This window comes from Lutjanus erythropterus, chromosome 17, assembly GCF_056507025.1.
Source record: "Lutjanus erythropterus isolate fLutEry1 chromosome 17, fLutEry1.hap2, whole genome shotgun sequence".
In the NCBI taxonomy this organism is placed as follows: domain Eukaryota; kingdom Metazoa; phylum Chordata; class Actinopteri; order Lutjaniformes; family Lutjanidae; genus Lutjanus; species Lutjanus erythropterus.
In genome coordinates, this window is record NC_139333.1 from 6,297,134 (window position 1) to 6,314,280 (window position 17,147).

Consider the following 17,147-nt stretch of genomic DNA (forward strand, 5'->3'; position numbering starts at 1 on the left):
TACAAGGTAAACATGCTGTTATAATGCAGGGATCTCAATCTAGATAAAGCCCAGCTTGCTGAAATGATAGCTGAGCTGTGCAAAGGCATCTGTAGAAATACACAGGTGATAAAAACAAATTAATAAAATGTACCAGCCAGCATTTTTGTGTGTGCATATAATTTTGTAGCACCCACTAATCAGTGAGAAGTGCTGCTTCCTGTTTGTGATATCACACACTAAATTACATCTGTCCCTGTGTGCACTGAGTGCCTTTTCTAAAGTGAAGATTTCAAATGATTACATGTAATGCTGCTTCATGGTGCTCTCTAGTGGCTCTGATGGTTCACCTGACATCTAGTTAAAGTATCGGGGCTCGATACTAACAGCAGATGGCGGTAAAGCTCCTATAGAGCAACTTTAAACTGACGTTGTGACAAAATCGACGAAGAAGAAGAAGACCGGGGCAGCATGACGTCACATGATTTAGCAACCGGCGCGCTGCGCGGAAGAGCGGCGCGTGTTGGCCATTATTACCGTGGAAATTACTCTTTGTGGTAAGTTTCGTCGCTTCATTGAGGGCTGTGTGACCGACACAGTGACTGAGAGACATGAGAATACACTGAACATTATAAAGTCCGGACTCACTTCAGTATTACATTTAGTTTGGCTCGTTCTCTCAACTTTTCTGAGTTAGCTTACGTGTGTTGCGCACCTCCACCGTTAGCACCGGTGAAGCTAAGCAGCTACCGTGACTGTTGTTGTTGGTTCTAATGATGTCAGTAAATGAGTTGTTTGAGATTTATCAAGTGCCACTGCGTTATATTTGAATGTTTTAGGCAAAGTTAGGAAGTAATTTAATAGTTTCTTCACTTCTTTGGTGATTTAATTGTCATTAATGTTCATTCATGTGTTAAGGAAGTGACTACAGTCTGATTCTTCTCTCTATTGTCTGACTTCTGGCTTTCTCCACAGAGTCATCATGGCCTCGGATGACATTGCTCAGCTGGCTGATGCTCTTTCCAAGACTCATGTCGGGGATGGAGAGTTAAGCTATAAAGACCTGGGACTGAAGCTGGACAACGCAGAATCAGGTTAGATGCTGAGCAGGGCAGCAGAGAGAGTTTAATTTTTTAATTCGCCACTTTGTACTGTTGACAACAGAGGACTGGTCCCTGTACTTTCCTCAGACCTGACAACCTGTTCTCTGTGCTTTCAGTGGATGAGCTGGTCCGTGAGATAGAGCAGTACCAGGGTCTGAGAGCTTTGTGCCTGGGGGGCAACACTTTGGGAGTGGATGCAGCTCGGGCCATCGCCAAGGCTCTGGAGAACAAAGACCTGCTCCAGGTACTCCTCATTTCATAGTTTGTATTCACAGTAAACAGGTTTGGGCCAGAGCATAACGTTTGGCTTAAAGGGGCAGTTAACCCCAAAATTACTCGTACCTATAGTGATGCTCATCCATCTGGATAGTTCTGGTGTGAGTTGCAGAGTTTCGACAGTAGGGCAATGGATGAGAGCAGCCTTTCGCCTCGTCCCACAACCACACCCCCTTTTGAGTGAATACAAGCACTGTAGAAGCAGCCAGTCAGTTTGTGTGTCTGTGACAAGGACACTGATTGGCTGCACCACTTTTGGTGCGGGCCGAAATGGATAACTTTGAAGCCTTGTGTGATCTCATGATCGCACAAATCAGCTGCCTCACAGGGTAAACTTGTAGGGGATTTCTCAGGTAAAAGATCTTGCCTTGAGTAACCACTTGTCACTAGTAACAGTGATCTGAAGACTCTGAAAGTCATGGGGTGTGACCAAGACTTAAAAATCTGACCAAACCTTCATTCTAACTTTAAACATTTAACTGTTTGCTGCTCTACTGAAGACACAGTTTGGTTGGACAGCAAACAGTACTGTGATTCTGTACCCAGCTTTCCTGTATTCCTTCTGACCATTGTTGAAATAAAGAAGACTCACCATGCCGTTTCTTTTCTGTCTAAAATTCTGTGTTTTTCAGAGATGCTATTGGAGTGACATGTTCACTGGGAGGTTGCGCTCTGAAATCCCAACAGCCCTGGTGAGAATTTTAGACACTGCTTCATGCAGCTTGTTGGCCTTTAAGAATTTGTTTTGTGATCAGGTGTTATGTCTCAGAACATGCTTACTTCACATGTCCTCTGTCTTCCTTTCATCAGAGGTCTCTGGGCAGTGCATTAATGAGTGCAGGGGCCAGGCTGACTGAGTTGGACCTGAGCGATAACGCGTTCGGTCCAGACGGTGTGAAGGGGATTGAGCAGCTCCTGAAGAGCCCTTCCTGCCACACTTTGAGGGAGCTAAAGCTCAACAACTGTGGCATGGGGATCGGAGGTGGAAAGGTGAGCTCACAGATGGTGACGCTGAATGCCTCAATATGTTTTGACCAACACTGTCAGTCTCTCATGCACCTGCAAATAGCGGACTTTTGTTTTATCCCCAGACAAGCTGGAAGAAAAGAAGCCCCAGATTTATAGTAACCAACTGCAAAAATGTTGCACAGAGGGCAAATTTTAATTCATGTTTGTCAGACTGACAGTGCTGTGTGTTTTGTGTAGATCCTGGCTGAGGCTCTGATTGAGTGCCACAGACAGTCATCAGCACTTGGAGCTCCACTCAAACTGAGAGTGTTCGTCGCAGGGAGAAATCGCCTGGAAAATGAAGGAGCCCGTGCCCTGGCCAAGGCCTTTCAGGTAGAAAACACTCCTTCCCAAACTGATTGACAGGTTGTGTAATACATGGAATAACACTATACTACTAAATCAAGTGTTTTTTTCCCCTCTGATGCTGTTAAAGAATATATATCTTTAATATTCTCAGAAAATAAAAACACTTGCATTGGAACAGAAATGATTTTAAGTGTTTGGTTAATCATCAGGAAATTAATGGAGAACTATTTAATAATCAGTTGAACATTTGCCTAACATTCCTCAGTTCCACCTTTTTAAATGTAAGGATTTGCAGCTTTTCTCATTCAGCTTTATTTATATAGCACTTTGCATACATACATGCAGCCCAAAGTGCTTCACATAGCAAAATTAAAACACAGACAAGAAACGGATAAAAACAATTATTGAACATTTTGCAAAAATAAGAATTACAAGAATGAAAGTTGTAAAAATCAATAAATATATGTCAGTAAACTGAAGTAAGAGAACACTAATAATAACAAATAATGTTAAAAAAACCCCAATGATTTAAGCTGAAAAAACAGGCTATAACATTACTCCCAATTAGAAATTATAAGCCATTCTAATATACAGAGACAGGAAATTTCACAGTTTAGGAGCACAAAAAGAAAAGGCACTCTCACTGTTAAGTTTATGGGACACATGAGGAACATTTAAAGGAAAAGTTATTAACAATTGCGTGTCCAATATTATTGCAGTCCAAATAGAATCATAGATTGTATAAAAAATAGGTTGAAATCCTATTTAATATACAATCTATGGTTGAAGTGAGCTGTTTCCCCCGGCCTCTTTGCATTTTGGTCTGTTGGTCAAAACATGAGACAAAACAGACATTTGAAGATGTGACCCGGTCCCTTCAGACATCTCTCTGTTTTTTCCATTCAAGCTGATGGGCAGCCTGGAAGAAGTCCACATGCCCCAGAACGGCATCAACTATCCAGGTGTGATGGCGTTAGCTTCAGCCATGCGAAACAACCCAGAACTCCGCGTCCTCAACTTCAATGACAACACCTTCACCAAAAAGGGAACAGTGGCCATGGCACAGGTGAGTTATGTTCTCACACTCACGACAAGTAGAGCAGAAATGCAGCCAAAAAGTTTCTGTACACAGTTTTGTACTGTCTGCCATGCAGGCTTTGAGACACCTGAGGAACGTCCAGGTGATCAACTTCGGTGACTGCCTGGTCCGGTCTGAAGGAGCCATCGCCCTCGCTGCAGTCCTGAGAGAGGGGCTGCCGATCCTCAAGGTCAGTTCACCATCATATTTCAGCCTTTATGTCCGTCTGTGTCCTCTCTGTCAGCGGTCTGTTCACAGTGCTCTGTCATGTTCCTCATCTACAGGAGCTCAATCTGTCATTTGGTGAGATCACAGAGGCTGCAGCGCTGGTGGTGGCTCAGGCTGTCCTGGACAAACCTCATATGGAGAAAATGGATCTGAATGGTACGCACACTGACTCATTGTAGAAGGTGCAGTTATGTGAATGGGGTCCCATGGCCAAGAAGATACTGTAGTACTTATGGAATTATATGGAGTTATGGATTTATTTAAAGGACAGTCAAGAGCATTTTACCAACTACTTTCTATAAAATCATGAATCATCATCAATGTGGACACATTTAGGAAAAGTCAGGTACCAGCAGCATTGTATTTTTTTAATTCAACAGTTATTGCACATATAAATTTGAATACAGTCAAAATGCATGACTGCCTTGACTGTTCTACTCTTTTCATTATGGTTTTTAGAGAATATGCATCCTAGATACTTTACAAAGACTGTTTACATTATGAAAGAGGGATATATAGGCTAGTAAGAAGTAAGTGCACTGACATGTTGGGAGACTATCAGGTAAGTTATATAAATTTTAATGCAAAAAAATTCTTTGGAGACCTTTTCCTTAGACTGTAAGAAGAGCTTTTGTGAATGTAGTCAATAAAATGACTCTTATGTGACTTTAACAGGTAACTGTCTGGGAGAGGAGGGCTGTGAGTCTTTGAGAGAAGCTATGGAGAACATGGACAAAGGAGACATGCTGGCATCACTCAGGTAATGTGTGTGTGTGTGTTAAAGGCCTTTACACACCGACAACACCTCCAATAAACTGCATGAAATTGTGAATATTTAGGAGGTGAAATATAGATGTTCTTGACTATTCAAATCAAGTGCAAAATAATTTGAGTGAATTATTAGCCTTTAAAAAAAAATCACACTGCGGTAAAAATATGTAGTCAACAAGTGATGATGACTTGGGGCTGAAAAGAGGAAGAAACAACATACCTGGGTACATCCGATATTGAGAATGACAGGAGAACTATGTGAGTTTCACTGCTTAGTTCAGGAGTTTTCTGTTCCTCGTGACATGTTGTCTTTTAACTCATTGTATCAGTAATTTTCCCCTCCCTTTTATCATGTAAAACAAAGTTCTGTAAACAAGTGATTCGCCATATTGAATGTTTTGAATGTGATGTCATCCGCAACAAGCAGTATGATTGGTCGGATGTGTACATTTCAAAAGCAAAACTTTATAAAAAAAAAAAAAAATAGACCTCGGCCAAAAAAAAAAATAAAAGCCACAGTGTCTCTCAGTGAAATTCTGTTGTTGGTATGAAAGCTTACACTGACTGGATTCAGGTTTGAAAAATATTATTAACATGCAAACTAGGGATGTTCTTGGCCACTAATTTCCCAGTCAGTTATTTAAATTTTAATTTAGACGAGGTTACTACTCTTACAGTAAGAAAACACTCAGAAAGCAGAGCACCATTTTTAAATTGATAATGTTAGACCATGTCCAAAAAAATACTGCCTGTATTAGGAGTCATTTGAAGCTGTGCAGGAACACTGCACCTTATCTACCAGAACATAACGACTCACTGAATGCCTCACCTTTTCAGACTGAACGGGATCACAGTGTCTGTAAGTAAATGACATTGTTCGCTGGAGCTGATGTTAGCTGCCAGCCTGCCACACAGTGCTGCTAATGTTAACAGTACCAGCAGCAGCAGCAGCAGCAGCCTGCTGTACTTGCAGGTTAATATCATTCCTGTGCTGACTTTGGTTCCAGTTGAGTGGTTATATATCACTTTATTCTGACACGGCCTACACTCTACTTTATTTTCACTGACGAACCGCACAGTTTACAAGCTGTTATCTGTCCCACTTTGCTGATCACAACATCCTGGCCATCAGGGCATTCATGCTGGGTGAGAGAGCCTGCTGTCTGCTGGGGCTGCAGCACTGGCTAGAGGCGGGCAGCTGCATAACAGCTTGAAGGCAACAATTAACTGGCATTGTGCATGAATAAAAAGTTGCTAAATAGTTTAACCACCTAGTATTTCTGGTGCTGGCTAGCAAGGGTGGCGACGTTTAATCTTATAGTCGACTAACTGTGATGATAACCACATTACTGAAATACCCTCGTCACATGATGTCTAGTGCAGGGTTGAGCTCATTGCTGTACATCACTGCACATTTTATTTTGAAGGGTCCATCGCATATTGCGTTTCAGATCAGTACATGGATCTATAAATAAAACTATGGATCAGCACTGTCACACACTACAAGTTAGGAATGCAGTCTCTGACTGGTTCTAAGACTCAACCTGAGGCATTATGTGCTTGCTAGTGGATTGTTGAAATTTCACCTCCAAATTATTCAACATTTTGCTCATTTTATTCGTGTTGCTTTTGGTGTCTTAAGGACACAAGGCTGAATTTTTCTGACATATAAAATGATGCTCCTTTAACTTCACCACAGTGATGATGAGGGTGAGCCCGAGGAGGATGAGGAGGAGGATGACGAGGATGACGAGGATGACGACGACCATGAATGCAGTGGCAATGATGCGAGTGACAATGAAGACGATGACATTGTGAAGGAAAATGGAATAGTGAGAAAAGACGACAGCCCCGAAAAACCTCAGATCCCAGTAAGATGTCGCAAAATGCATGTTCTGTCCATATTTATATTTATATATTTACAACACAACAACGCTCAGATCAGGTTCAAGTTCTCCTTCTGCTCTTAGATTTGTAAAGATCTAAGATCTAAATTCATTTCTAAACAAATTAACTAAATTAAGCTATGTAGTGAGCTTCATAGCTTGAAAAACCATGTCAAGCTGAATGATTTAAGAAATGCTATATCACTGAATCATTTTGCACTAATGAACGATAAATCGGCATCCCTTGTGTTTGTGATTGTGACTTTGTGTCCACCCTTAGGCAGAGATCATGTCCTTCCTCAGCTGCCCCTCTGTAGAGAAGCTCCTTCAGCTGGGAGAGACGAGGACAAACCTGCAGCAACAGGTAGCACTTTATAATAAGGTGATAATAACTGTGCAATCTGATGTAACAGTCCTTGTTGATGTTTCCTGTGCTGGGTTAGGTGTACAAACAGAATGGATAAAACCTGTTCATAAAACTCCCGCTCCTGTCTCACCAGGTGAACGCGTCTGACCCACAGAAAGCAGCCGACATCCTTCTGAAAATTGCCTCTCTGTACAGTGAGGAGCCAGAGACCAAGACAGCCGTCCTAGAAACTACTGGTGAATAAAATTCTTCTACTGCTACTGAAAACAAGCAGGATTTTGCTCTAGAGTTATACTAGTGGCTCAAACACTGTTTGATCTGATCCTTCATTGGCATTGTTTTGCAAGTTCACACTTTAAAAAAGGGTTAGCGTAAAGTTCAGTTCACAGAGAACTTAATTTAATTTGAAATAGAACATCCTCCTACCAGGGACACTGGAGTCTACATAATGAGATTATACTAATACTAAATTTTTGTATTTGTTTTTTCTTTTTGTGAATGTAAAATTACATTTTACTCAGTTCGAATAATTAAAATCTAAGGATAATAGAGTCTCCAGACTTTTGCTTGGATTACAGGCAATACCTGCGATCTAAAAGAATTCCAACCACACAAAATAAACTGAAGTGACATTATTAGATACTACAATAGTAATATGATTACTTTTAATGTGCACTTTTATTTGAGGTACAGTGGATTGATATGACTTATTTTTTGAGTGTGTCAACTGTCCCAACCAACAACTGCCACCGCCAAGGCACTCCAAGTATTTCAAGTAGTCAGTGAGTTATGAAGGAAAATTAAAGCAAATCTGAAAATGTTGAATTAGTATTTCAAAATAATGAGAAACTTTCTGAAAATAATGAATTAATATCTTAAAATAATATTTTGAAATACTAAGTCATTACTTTGAGATTCCAAGACAATATTTCGACAGTCTTTCATCATAATGACTAACAGGATCTCCTTTTTTCTGATCATATTATAATGTGGATCTCTCTGTTTCTCACTGTTAACAGTGTTGCAGTGTTGCACAAACACTTCACTGATACACCACAGAATTATACAGAAACATGAGGCAAAGAAAGTTTCTATATTATGTTAACACAGCTGTCCATATTCATGCACACTTTCTCTCTAATGCAGTCCCACTTTTTTTTTTTAATCAGCTGACGTGAGCACTGTTATCCCTCTCACGAGTGAATGACTCATTATTGCTAAGGATTTCCGCTCTTTTAGCGTGTTCATGCACAGCACTGTTCATGGTATGAGACACCCACCTTCCGTCTCGTTTAAATGACCCGTCTCACTGTGTCCCACCACAGATGCCGTATTGAAGAAGCTCCTCTCTGGTTCATCCCTCCAGTCATACAGCTTCCTCTCCACGCTGCTTGTCATGATGGGATTCCTCAAGGTACAGCCCTGCTACAGTACACCCCCCAACCCTGAATCGGACACTGAATTAATAAGCTCCGGGGCTGTTTAATTTTCCTAAAAGGAAAGACTCCTTTATTTATTTTAATTAATTATTGCTTTAAGTGTGGTCACAATTCATTTTACAGTACACTAATAAGATGTAACAAGCTGTACTGTGTCAAATTTGACAAAAACGTGAAAAAGTGAAATCACATATCTTCTGCTTACCCATTTAAAAACATGTGATCCAGATCTACCAAGTAAAAGCCGAAATTATAGAGGTGGAGGAATGTTTTATCTGTAGCTGACGGCACAGACTTATTGTAATTTTGTAGGCAGATGAAGTGATTTGATCAAAGAAGTAGGCATCAGTCTTTGGTTCTCTGCGAATAGTATGGCACCAGCCAAAGAAGGTTTGTCTCAAGTAGCAGATCTGTGATTTCACTTTAGTTTACAGTACTGTTCTAATGTGTACAATAAGGATTTAACAAAAGTACAGCTTTTTACATCTCATTAGTGTACTGTAAAATAAAGTGTAAACAAAAGTTCTCTAGCTAACTTTAATCTTCTGTTCTTGCTTCTGTGGGTCGACTTTATAAGTAAGACTGTTACCATGACATACAAAACACAAAATTAATGTAATGCTGTCTGACGGATTCCTGCTAAATAGAATATGATGAGAACACAAATATAAAGACAAACGATGTGTTCAAAGTCTTATTAACAAATCTTCCTCCAGAACATTTTTGTTGGTCTATCAGAGCGTCATGATGTGCTCTCTCCAAGGTGCTGAATCTGGAGCTGACACAGTCCTCTTCCTCTAGAGCCCCTTCCCCACCGGACAAAAACCCACCAACATCTATTAACACCTGGTTTTGTTTTCAGTGGGAAAGGGTACAATCGGCGATCATTCCCGGGCAAATGACACTGCAGTCAGGTGTTTATTGGCTCCAGCTCCAATTGGCAATTATGGAATCATGACACCTGCCCCTTTTGTGTTGTGATGCTGTGAAGGCATTGGTCATTTCTGTAACTTTCTATCATCTCAGCCACAAATTCCATCCATTTTCGTTGAAGTCGCATTTGAACGTGGTTCCAAATAAGTCAGCACTGAGTTTGAAAGAGAGACTCGCTGGCCTCCTCGCTGCTTTCTAATGTTTACTGACCCTGTTTTCTGGCATATTAGAGACGTCCAATGTGATATGTCAGAAAAAACACAGCGAGGCAAACTTGTCTGTCCGCAATGGGAAATGAGTAAATCTGCTGTTTTTAGAGGGTTTACAAATATGCAAATGAATGGAAATATGTGTTGATTTTGGTATAAAATGTTAGATTATAGAGACTTTGTTTACATGTGTTTTTGTGGCTATTTACATACTGTTTTTACACCAAAGTTAGTGTGTATGTGCAAGTTTTTTGTAATGCAGCTAAACTCCCTAAAAATAGACAATTGACCCTTTTCCCATAGTCAGTACACTGCTTCACTGTTATGTTTTTGTGTGTGTGTGTGTGTGTGTGTGTGTGTGTGTGTGTGTGTGTGTGTGTGTGTGTGTGTGTGTGTGTGTGTGTGTGTGTGTGTGTGTGTGTGTGTGTGTGTGTGTGTGTGTGTGTGTATTTTATTTTATTTTATTTTTTTGTAGCTTGTGACTGAAGCTCCTGGACTTGAAGTTGAATTTCTCTCCTGCCGTACAGGAATCGTGTGAAGTTACTGTCGATGAAAACTCAGCATTTCCTGATTACTCAAAACAATTAATCGATTAGCAAAATAGTTGGGTATTCATTTAATAGTCTTTTAATAATTAATTAAGCAATTAATTATTGCAACTCCAATAAATAGACCTGACTACTGCAGAGTTGTTTGACCCAGGACAAAAGCCAGATGTTAGTGGGTTTTTATGTTCAGTGTAAAAGGGGCTTTAGTTTGCTTCAGTCTGATTGAACCATTCTGCCCATAGAAATTTTCTCTGCTGTTGAACCTTCAACACTGCTGCTTTCTTTTATTCACCTTTACATGAAGTAATTTTATCTCCTGGTTAAAAAGAAACACCAGCTGATCCATTCAATCAGTCGCATCAGCTTTTCTTCAGGGCACCTTAAGTCCTCGCTGTATTTCCTTTCCTCTCTGATATTGTTTGATATAAAATAATGTAGTCCCTTCATTGAGCTTTCTACTTTTCTGTTCTGTATTTCAGGGAGAGGGTAAGATGAAAAAGGTGTCACTGGTCTCGGGTCAGCTGTTGTGTTTGGAGCACGCCGTCCAGCAGGAATACTTCCCCGAGCACGTCGCCTCGCTGCTTCACACCTTCACATCCAGGTAGAATCGCCTTTTATCCACACAAGTTGAAAGCTGAGACGTGAACGTAGTGTAACAGCTAATAAAATGTCTCGCTTTGTGAATCTGCAGGAACAGTGAAGCTCTCAAATCCTGCAGCAGTGCCGGAGAGAGGCTGAACTCCACTCTGGAGAAGAAGTGCCACGATCAACACTGACCATCTGATCAACCACTGCCAGTAGCAACACTGGGACACAGACACACACTGTACTGACATTAACCTCTTGACCAACAAAACCAACAGGGACACTTTACACTTGAACAAGGGACTCTTAACACCACTTAACATGTCTCCACTCCTGATTTGTATATTTTATGAAGGCACAACAAAGACTGTCCAGAATCTCTTAATTTTTTTTTTTTATTTTTCTACGTATGCTTGTGACTTATATTTTTACAGAAAATAGAAATACAAATAATAAAAAAATATAGAAGTACACACATCAGTTAGCCTTTGGGTCCATGTGCTAAAAAAAATGAAACTTGATTGTAACCTGGAGTGGAGCTAACATAGACAGTGACAACTTGCACCTCTCGCAACTTATTGCTTTGTATTTAGTTATATTTAGTTTCAAATTCCCTTTAAACAACAACAAAACAATGCGTCCAGTTCAGACGCAGTTATGGAAGGTCTGGATCAACAGAGCATAGGGATAGTTTGGATTATTTCAATTGGGGTTGTATGAGGTACTTATCCATAGTCAGTGTGTTAACTACAGTAGATGGTGGTCGACACACCCACAGTTTGGAGAAGCAGCAGGAGTACCAGTGTTGGAAGCTAAGCAATGTAATGCTGTGGACAGGGTCAGCAACGAAATTGTTTTATTTAACATATTTTAGCCATTTTAAAAAGCCCACCTTAAAAATTCCTGTCAGTTTTATGTGCACACTATATTTAGAATATTTTCATAGCTTTACTTAGCTGTCAGGCAGCATTTTCTAATGGGAAATTGCCATTATATGAGCTGAATATTGCTCTTTCTTACTCAGCTGGACTCCTTGTACCTCAGAGAACACAGGAGTTGCTGACCTACCGCTGCCTTGATCAGTTATGTACGCGAATCCAAACTAGCCTTTTAAAACACCAGAGTCACAAAATAACACAAACAAACTGACCAATTGAGGCAGCAGCAGACCAGTAACTCCTGTGTTCTGCAAGGTAAAATCATAGATTTTGCTAAAGGGGTCTGGTTGGTTTGGAGAGAGAGAGGGATATTTAGCTTATATGACTGCAGTTTTCCATGAGAAGAGCCTGTCTGATGACAAGGTAGAGTGGTGAAAAAATGTTAAATATAGCATACACTTAAAACTGGTGTTTTTTTTTATTTTAGGTAACTAAAATATGCATGGTGCTAACCCTGATTGTCATCTATTGTAGGTAATACACTATGGATAAGTAGCTCATACCACCACCCTTAAAAAAAATCTGAACTATCCCTTTAAGGTTATTTTCAGGTCTTGATAAATTTGAAAATGGTACAGTAAAAATTGGCAAAGTATGGCAGATATTTTCACATTGTGGTAAACACACAGCATGTAAATCACACCGAGCAAAAAATGAGAAGGACAATCTATAGATCCAAAATAAAGAGCTGACTTTCCGTTTTACTGAAAGGATGCATTACATGATGTGCTTATTTGAAAAATTTTATTGTATGGGTAAAGAAAACAAACTTTTAGGACAGTCTGTACAATCACAGTCATCATACCGCAGCTCAAAAAGTCCGATCAAGTCAGAGCGCTGTGTGCATCAGACTGTGAGCAGGAATGGGCTGCATGCAGGAGCACCACACACTCACCCATGAGCCTGAATACACAGCGTGTGTGTACATCGCTCTGCACTGGGCACAGTCATAACACTGCCGAGTTCAGGGGACTCATCGCTTTTACCTGATGTTTCTTTTCTAAATCCATAATCATTATCATTTTTTCATTATTATTGAAAAAAAATGTGCTCTTATATGACTCTTGTCTTGCACAAGATCGGCTGCTATGTCCTCTCATATAGCTGTTAATGTGTGATGGACTTCTATGGGAAAATTTGGCAGTTTTCTTGTGGATGTACAGTCAGTGTTTATGGTAAACGTAGTCAATTGAAGCAGTAAATTCCTCAGCATGTGCTATATTGAGCAAGAAAACTACAACTACAGTGTTGCACCTTTGGGTTGCCAGGGGACGTGCTAGTTGACTACTTATGTTCACCTAACACTGTGTTTTGGCCCACAAAGTAATAGCGATGGCTCGGGTGGTGATGTGGGAATCACAAATCTGCCCACAATGCATCCTAGTACATGTAGGCACGGCTCCATAAGCAGGAGAACTCAGCTTTCTTGGTCAATATAGCACACACTGTGGAATTACTTGCTTCGGTTGACTACATTTACCATCAACACTGACTAGACATCCGCTTGAAAAGTGCAGAAATTTCCCTTTAAGGGAATGGATTACACTTAAATGGCATTTACATAATCCTGGGTAAAATGAACTGCATTAATGTTGTCAGGGACGTGTTTGTTTGCTGATTTGTACTGAAGGCCCTGTCAGAAATACAAGTGATCTAACAAGCCTGACTCTTCAGTCTGTGTATGTGTGGCACTTTATTACGTTTTGTCCACTCTGAAGACATCCTAGAGGGCACTTAATCGTGTTTTGTCCACAGAAAGGGCAGTCTAGAGGGCACTTAATTACTTTCTGTCCACTGGGAGGACACCCTAGAGGGCACTTTATCACGTTTTGTCCACTGGAAGGGCACTTTTGAGGGCATTTTATCATGCTTTTTCTCTGGAAGGGCACTCTAGAGGGCACTTAGTGATGTTTGCTCACTGGAAGGGCGCCCTTGAGTGCACTTAATCACAATGTCTTGGACATTGGGCCACTCTAGAAGGCATTTATCATGTTTAACCTACCCTAGGCAGCATCTAAGTGGGCACTTTTGCTGTGTGTGTTTTTTTTTTTTTTTTTAGATTGCTCTCTCTTTACTCAGCTAGTGGAGTAAAATCAGACATTTATTTTTTTTTTTCATCTTTGTGTACATATAAGAAAGTGGAGCAGAATCTTCCAGCTGCAGTGGACACTGAAGACAGACATGCCAGCGCCAGTGAGGTGGCTGAATGTCTCCCACTGAAGTGAACTATTCCTTTAACAGGCTCAGCGGAGCAGTGTGTGGACTCCAGAGGTGGGAGGTGGAGGTGTGTGTGTGTGTGTGTGTGTGTGTGTGTCAGGGGTGGGGGGAGTGTCGGTGAATGAAGGGATAAACGGAGTTTGTTTTGGATGGGGGACAGCCGGGGGAAGAGCAGCAGAGAGAGCAGAGACCGTGAGAGAGTCAGCGGCCACTAGACGACCAGCAGCTGGACGGAACCACGAACCGCGGTGAGTCTGTGCGTCAAATGGATTCCTACTGTCACGGTTTACTTACTGGAGTCAAATGTCAGGATTTCAAACGTGAGACATTGATTCGAGTGATTTTAATAGTTATAGATAAACTCATGAACACACTGAAAAGGAAAAATGCAACTTTAATATCCAAGTTTCTCAGTTACCCAAGTATGTGGATGCGCGTTGTTTCATTCTGCGCATTTTTGCGCCAGAACGAAAAAATAGTTCACATTTTATCACACTGAAGCCTGTATTATTGATTCTCATAAAGCAAAGAAATTGAACAAATACAAATAGCTGGTATTTTTCCAGTTCAGGTCATACTGCAGGCTTTTGTCATTCCCAAACCTGAATTAACTTGAATCAAATCAAATCAAATCACCGGCCTTGTTTACGCACAGGACAACATTAACACAACGCTGAGAACAGGAAAAACTATTGAAGGTCATTTCTGGTAAAAGCACTCAGAGACAGTGGTGAGTAGTTTTCTCACCGTCTCTGGCCAGAGGACACTTTTTTTTTTACAGGGGGAAACTCATTTTGGCAGAACACCGTGCCGGCAGGGAAAGACACTGTGCGTCTTTGTGCGCGGCCTGCGCGGCAGCTCCTCTGCGGTCAGGTCTGTTGGTCCCCGGGGGGGACGCGGACAAACAGTCCGGCCGGAGGAAATTCCTCCGTCTCTAGTTTCTCGGCCCCTCTCTATTGAGGGGGTCTTAGGAACAAAACGTGGTATGATGCTAAATGATCGATGCCTTTTTCACATAGTCAGGTTGCAATCCTAAAGCTGAGTTCAAATGTATGGAAGCCCATTTCTGTCAATGTGATTTTAAAAAATCCTGTAAGTCATTCTGAGAGAAACTTTTGGTAATTTATTTAAATAACACCCCTCAAAAATAATGACTTAGTACAAGAGCCCAACTAATACTGGATTTTGGGGGGTGATGCCAACACCATGGATGATGCCCCTATGGTAGATAAAATGTGCTGAAGTGTCCTCTAGGGTGCCTCTCCAGTGGACAAAATATTATTCCCCTCTAGTGTCCTTCTAGTGGAGCGATTTCCAACCTTTTCCGCCAGCCTGAACACACAAGCACATACCCTAAAACTTTTCTGTCCAAAATATCAATTAAGTTGTTTCCATTCTTAGAATCTTTACTGCTGGTTTATGTCTCTGTTCTAACATAAGCTCAATATTTTTTTCTTTTAACGGTTTTTTTGCAGGGTTCATACAGGTGCTGGAAATCCTTGAAAACACTTGAATTTTAATGGTGTGGTTTTCAAGGTTTGAAAAGTGCTCGAAACTGCTTGAAATTGCATTATTTTCATAACAAATTGCTGCCTGAATTTAGTTGGTTAACTTTTTAGATAAAGAAATAGAAAAAGTCAGAGGCTGAGCCAGATGGTACAGGAAGTTAATAATTAATCATTAATCCATTAATTGACAAACAAGAATTTAAACGATTAAATGTGTATTAATTGATAACTAATCGATAGTCTAAAAATGGTATTAATTGCACCTCATTTGACATTGTTTTGTCTGGAGGAGCCATTTATTGGATAATGAAAATAAGAAAAAAAGAGAAAATTTCTGTTGAGAGGAAAAAGCACAAAAGTCACAATCCTAATAGAAAGTCATGTACTGCAGGTAGACAGGTGACACATTTTGAAAACACAACACTTTGTCATGTTTTTCTTTAGTTTGTCAACGCTCTGTAGAATTGTATCACAAAACATAATTTTGGTTGATAACGGCACAATAACATCTGATCTAATGCGATGAAGAGGTGAAATTTTGTATATAAATAAAAATATAAAGTCTAAAAATTTACTGGAGCTGTAAGGTGCTGGAAAAGCTTGAAAATGCTTGGAAAGTGCAGTAGGAACCCTGAAACTGTGATTTTAGTTGATCTGTGCAAATCTAATTTTGAGGACCTCAGAGCAAACAAAGTCTTGGGGACCCCTGTGGCTTCTGGTGCCCCCCTAAGGGGTGCCAGGACCCCAGGTTTTGAACCAATGTTCTAGTGAACAAAACTCATAAATACCAGAACATGATCTGGCCTCTATGATTTTAAATGGTGAAATAGTTCCTTGTGTATTTTTTATTAGAATTGTTGAAGTTGTCATACAGCCTGAATCCACCACTGGATGGCGATATTGGTCACTAGTAAAAAGAAATCTGATCGCTATTGGCCAATATTCTTTATTTATACATATATAAAAATCCAAAGTTCTTCAAGGCAATGAAACCGTAAACTTTTGCTGATTTTTTTAATAATTATAAAACTATATATATAACTATAAATGTAAGAAAATACAAATAGAACAACTTGAATTCAGAACAAAATACAAATTACATCAAATGCTGCCTATAAAACTAAAATTTAATAAAAAAATAAATGAAAACAATATGATAACATATATTGATACCAATATAGACCAGTATAGCTGTGCTAGGCCAAAATCAGGCCGACAATATCAGCCGACTAATAAATTGGTCTGGCTTTACTTAGTATCTGAAATAATGAACTAGCGCATCAGAATAATGACTCTTGAAACAATAACGTAGTATCTCAAAATAATGAGTTACTATCTTTACATGTGTCATTATTTTGAGATTCTCATTATTTCAGTTAAGTTTATAATGACTTACGGGATCTTTATTTTTTCATCACATTGGCAGAAATAGGCTTCCATATTAATTCACGGAACAGATTGATAAATTAAATTTAAGGCTGTGTTGCTTCCATTCTGATCTGTACGGTCATTGGTCTCATTCGCGTTCATCTCTGAGGGGTTTGGTGCAGCGGTTTTGACAGAAAGGTTTAGGCATGGCACCATTTCACCGTGTCAACATTTTGAGACTCCGAATTTCAGAGTGTGGAGCTGTGAAGCTTTTCATGTCCATTCCTGCGGATCAAGACTGTTGATCCGACATGGGAATGTGGTTTTAAGGCATTCCAGTCTAGGGCAGCCCGATCTGACCAAAATGACACTAATCTCCAAAAGTACAGAATGATGG

At 40.2% G+C, this 17,147-nt stretch overlaps 1 protein-coding gene across 1 annotated transcript; it reads left to right on the plus strand.

Moving 5' to 3' along the window:
• The first annotated feature begins 434 nt into the window (after nucleotides 1-434).
• On the plus strand, nucleotides 435-12,680 carry rangap1b (Ran GTPase activating protein 1b). Its single transcript, XM_084740933.1, has 16 exons — nucleotides 435-536; nucleotides 955-1,073; nucleotides 1,199-1,326; nucleotides 1,991-2,050; nucleotides 2,169-2,348; nucleotides 2,565-2,699; nucleotides 3,583-3,741; nucleotides 3,830-3,943; nucleotides 4,038-4,137; nucleotides 4,657-4,741; nucleotides 6,452-6,623; nucleotides 6,919-7,002; nucleotides 7,139-7,241; nucleotides 8,331-8,419; nucleotides 10,614-10,735; nucleotides 10,826-12,680. Exons 2-16 carry the CDS (start codon nucleotides 962-964, stop codon nucleotides 10,908-10,910), a joined length of 1,728 nt encoding a protein of 575 aa, XP_084597059.1. The 5' UTR covers nucleotides 435-536; nucleotides 955-961; the 3' UTR covers nucleotides 10,911-12,680.
• The last annotated feature ends 4,467 nt before the right edge of the window (nucleotides 12,681-17,147 follow it).

What these genes read in the sequence shown, in the direction of transcription:
- rangap1b (XM_084740933.1), top strand. Translation starts at nt 962, where the DNA reads ATGGCCTCGGATGACATTGCTCAGCTGGCTGATGCTCTTTCCAAGACT. An exon ending in GCTGGACAACGCAGAATCAG is followed by an intron (nt 1,074 to 1,198) that starts GTTAGATGCTGA and finishes CTGTGCTTTCAG; the next exon opens with TGGATGAGCTGGTCCGTGAG. An exon ending in CCGAAAAACCTCAGATCCCA is followed by an intron (nt 6,624 to 6,918) that starts GTAAGATGTCGC and finishes GTCCACCCTTAG; the next exon opens with GCAGAGATCATGTCCTTCCT.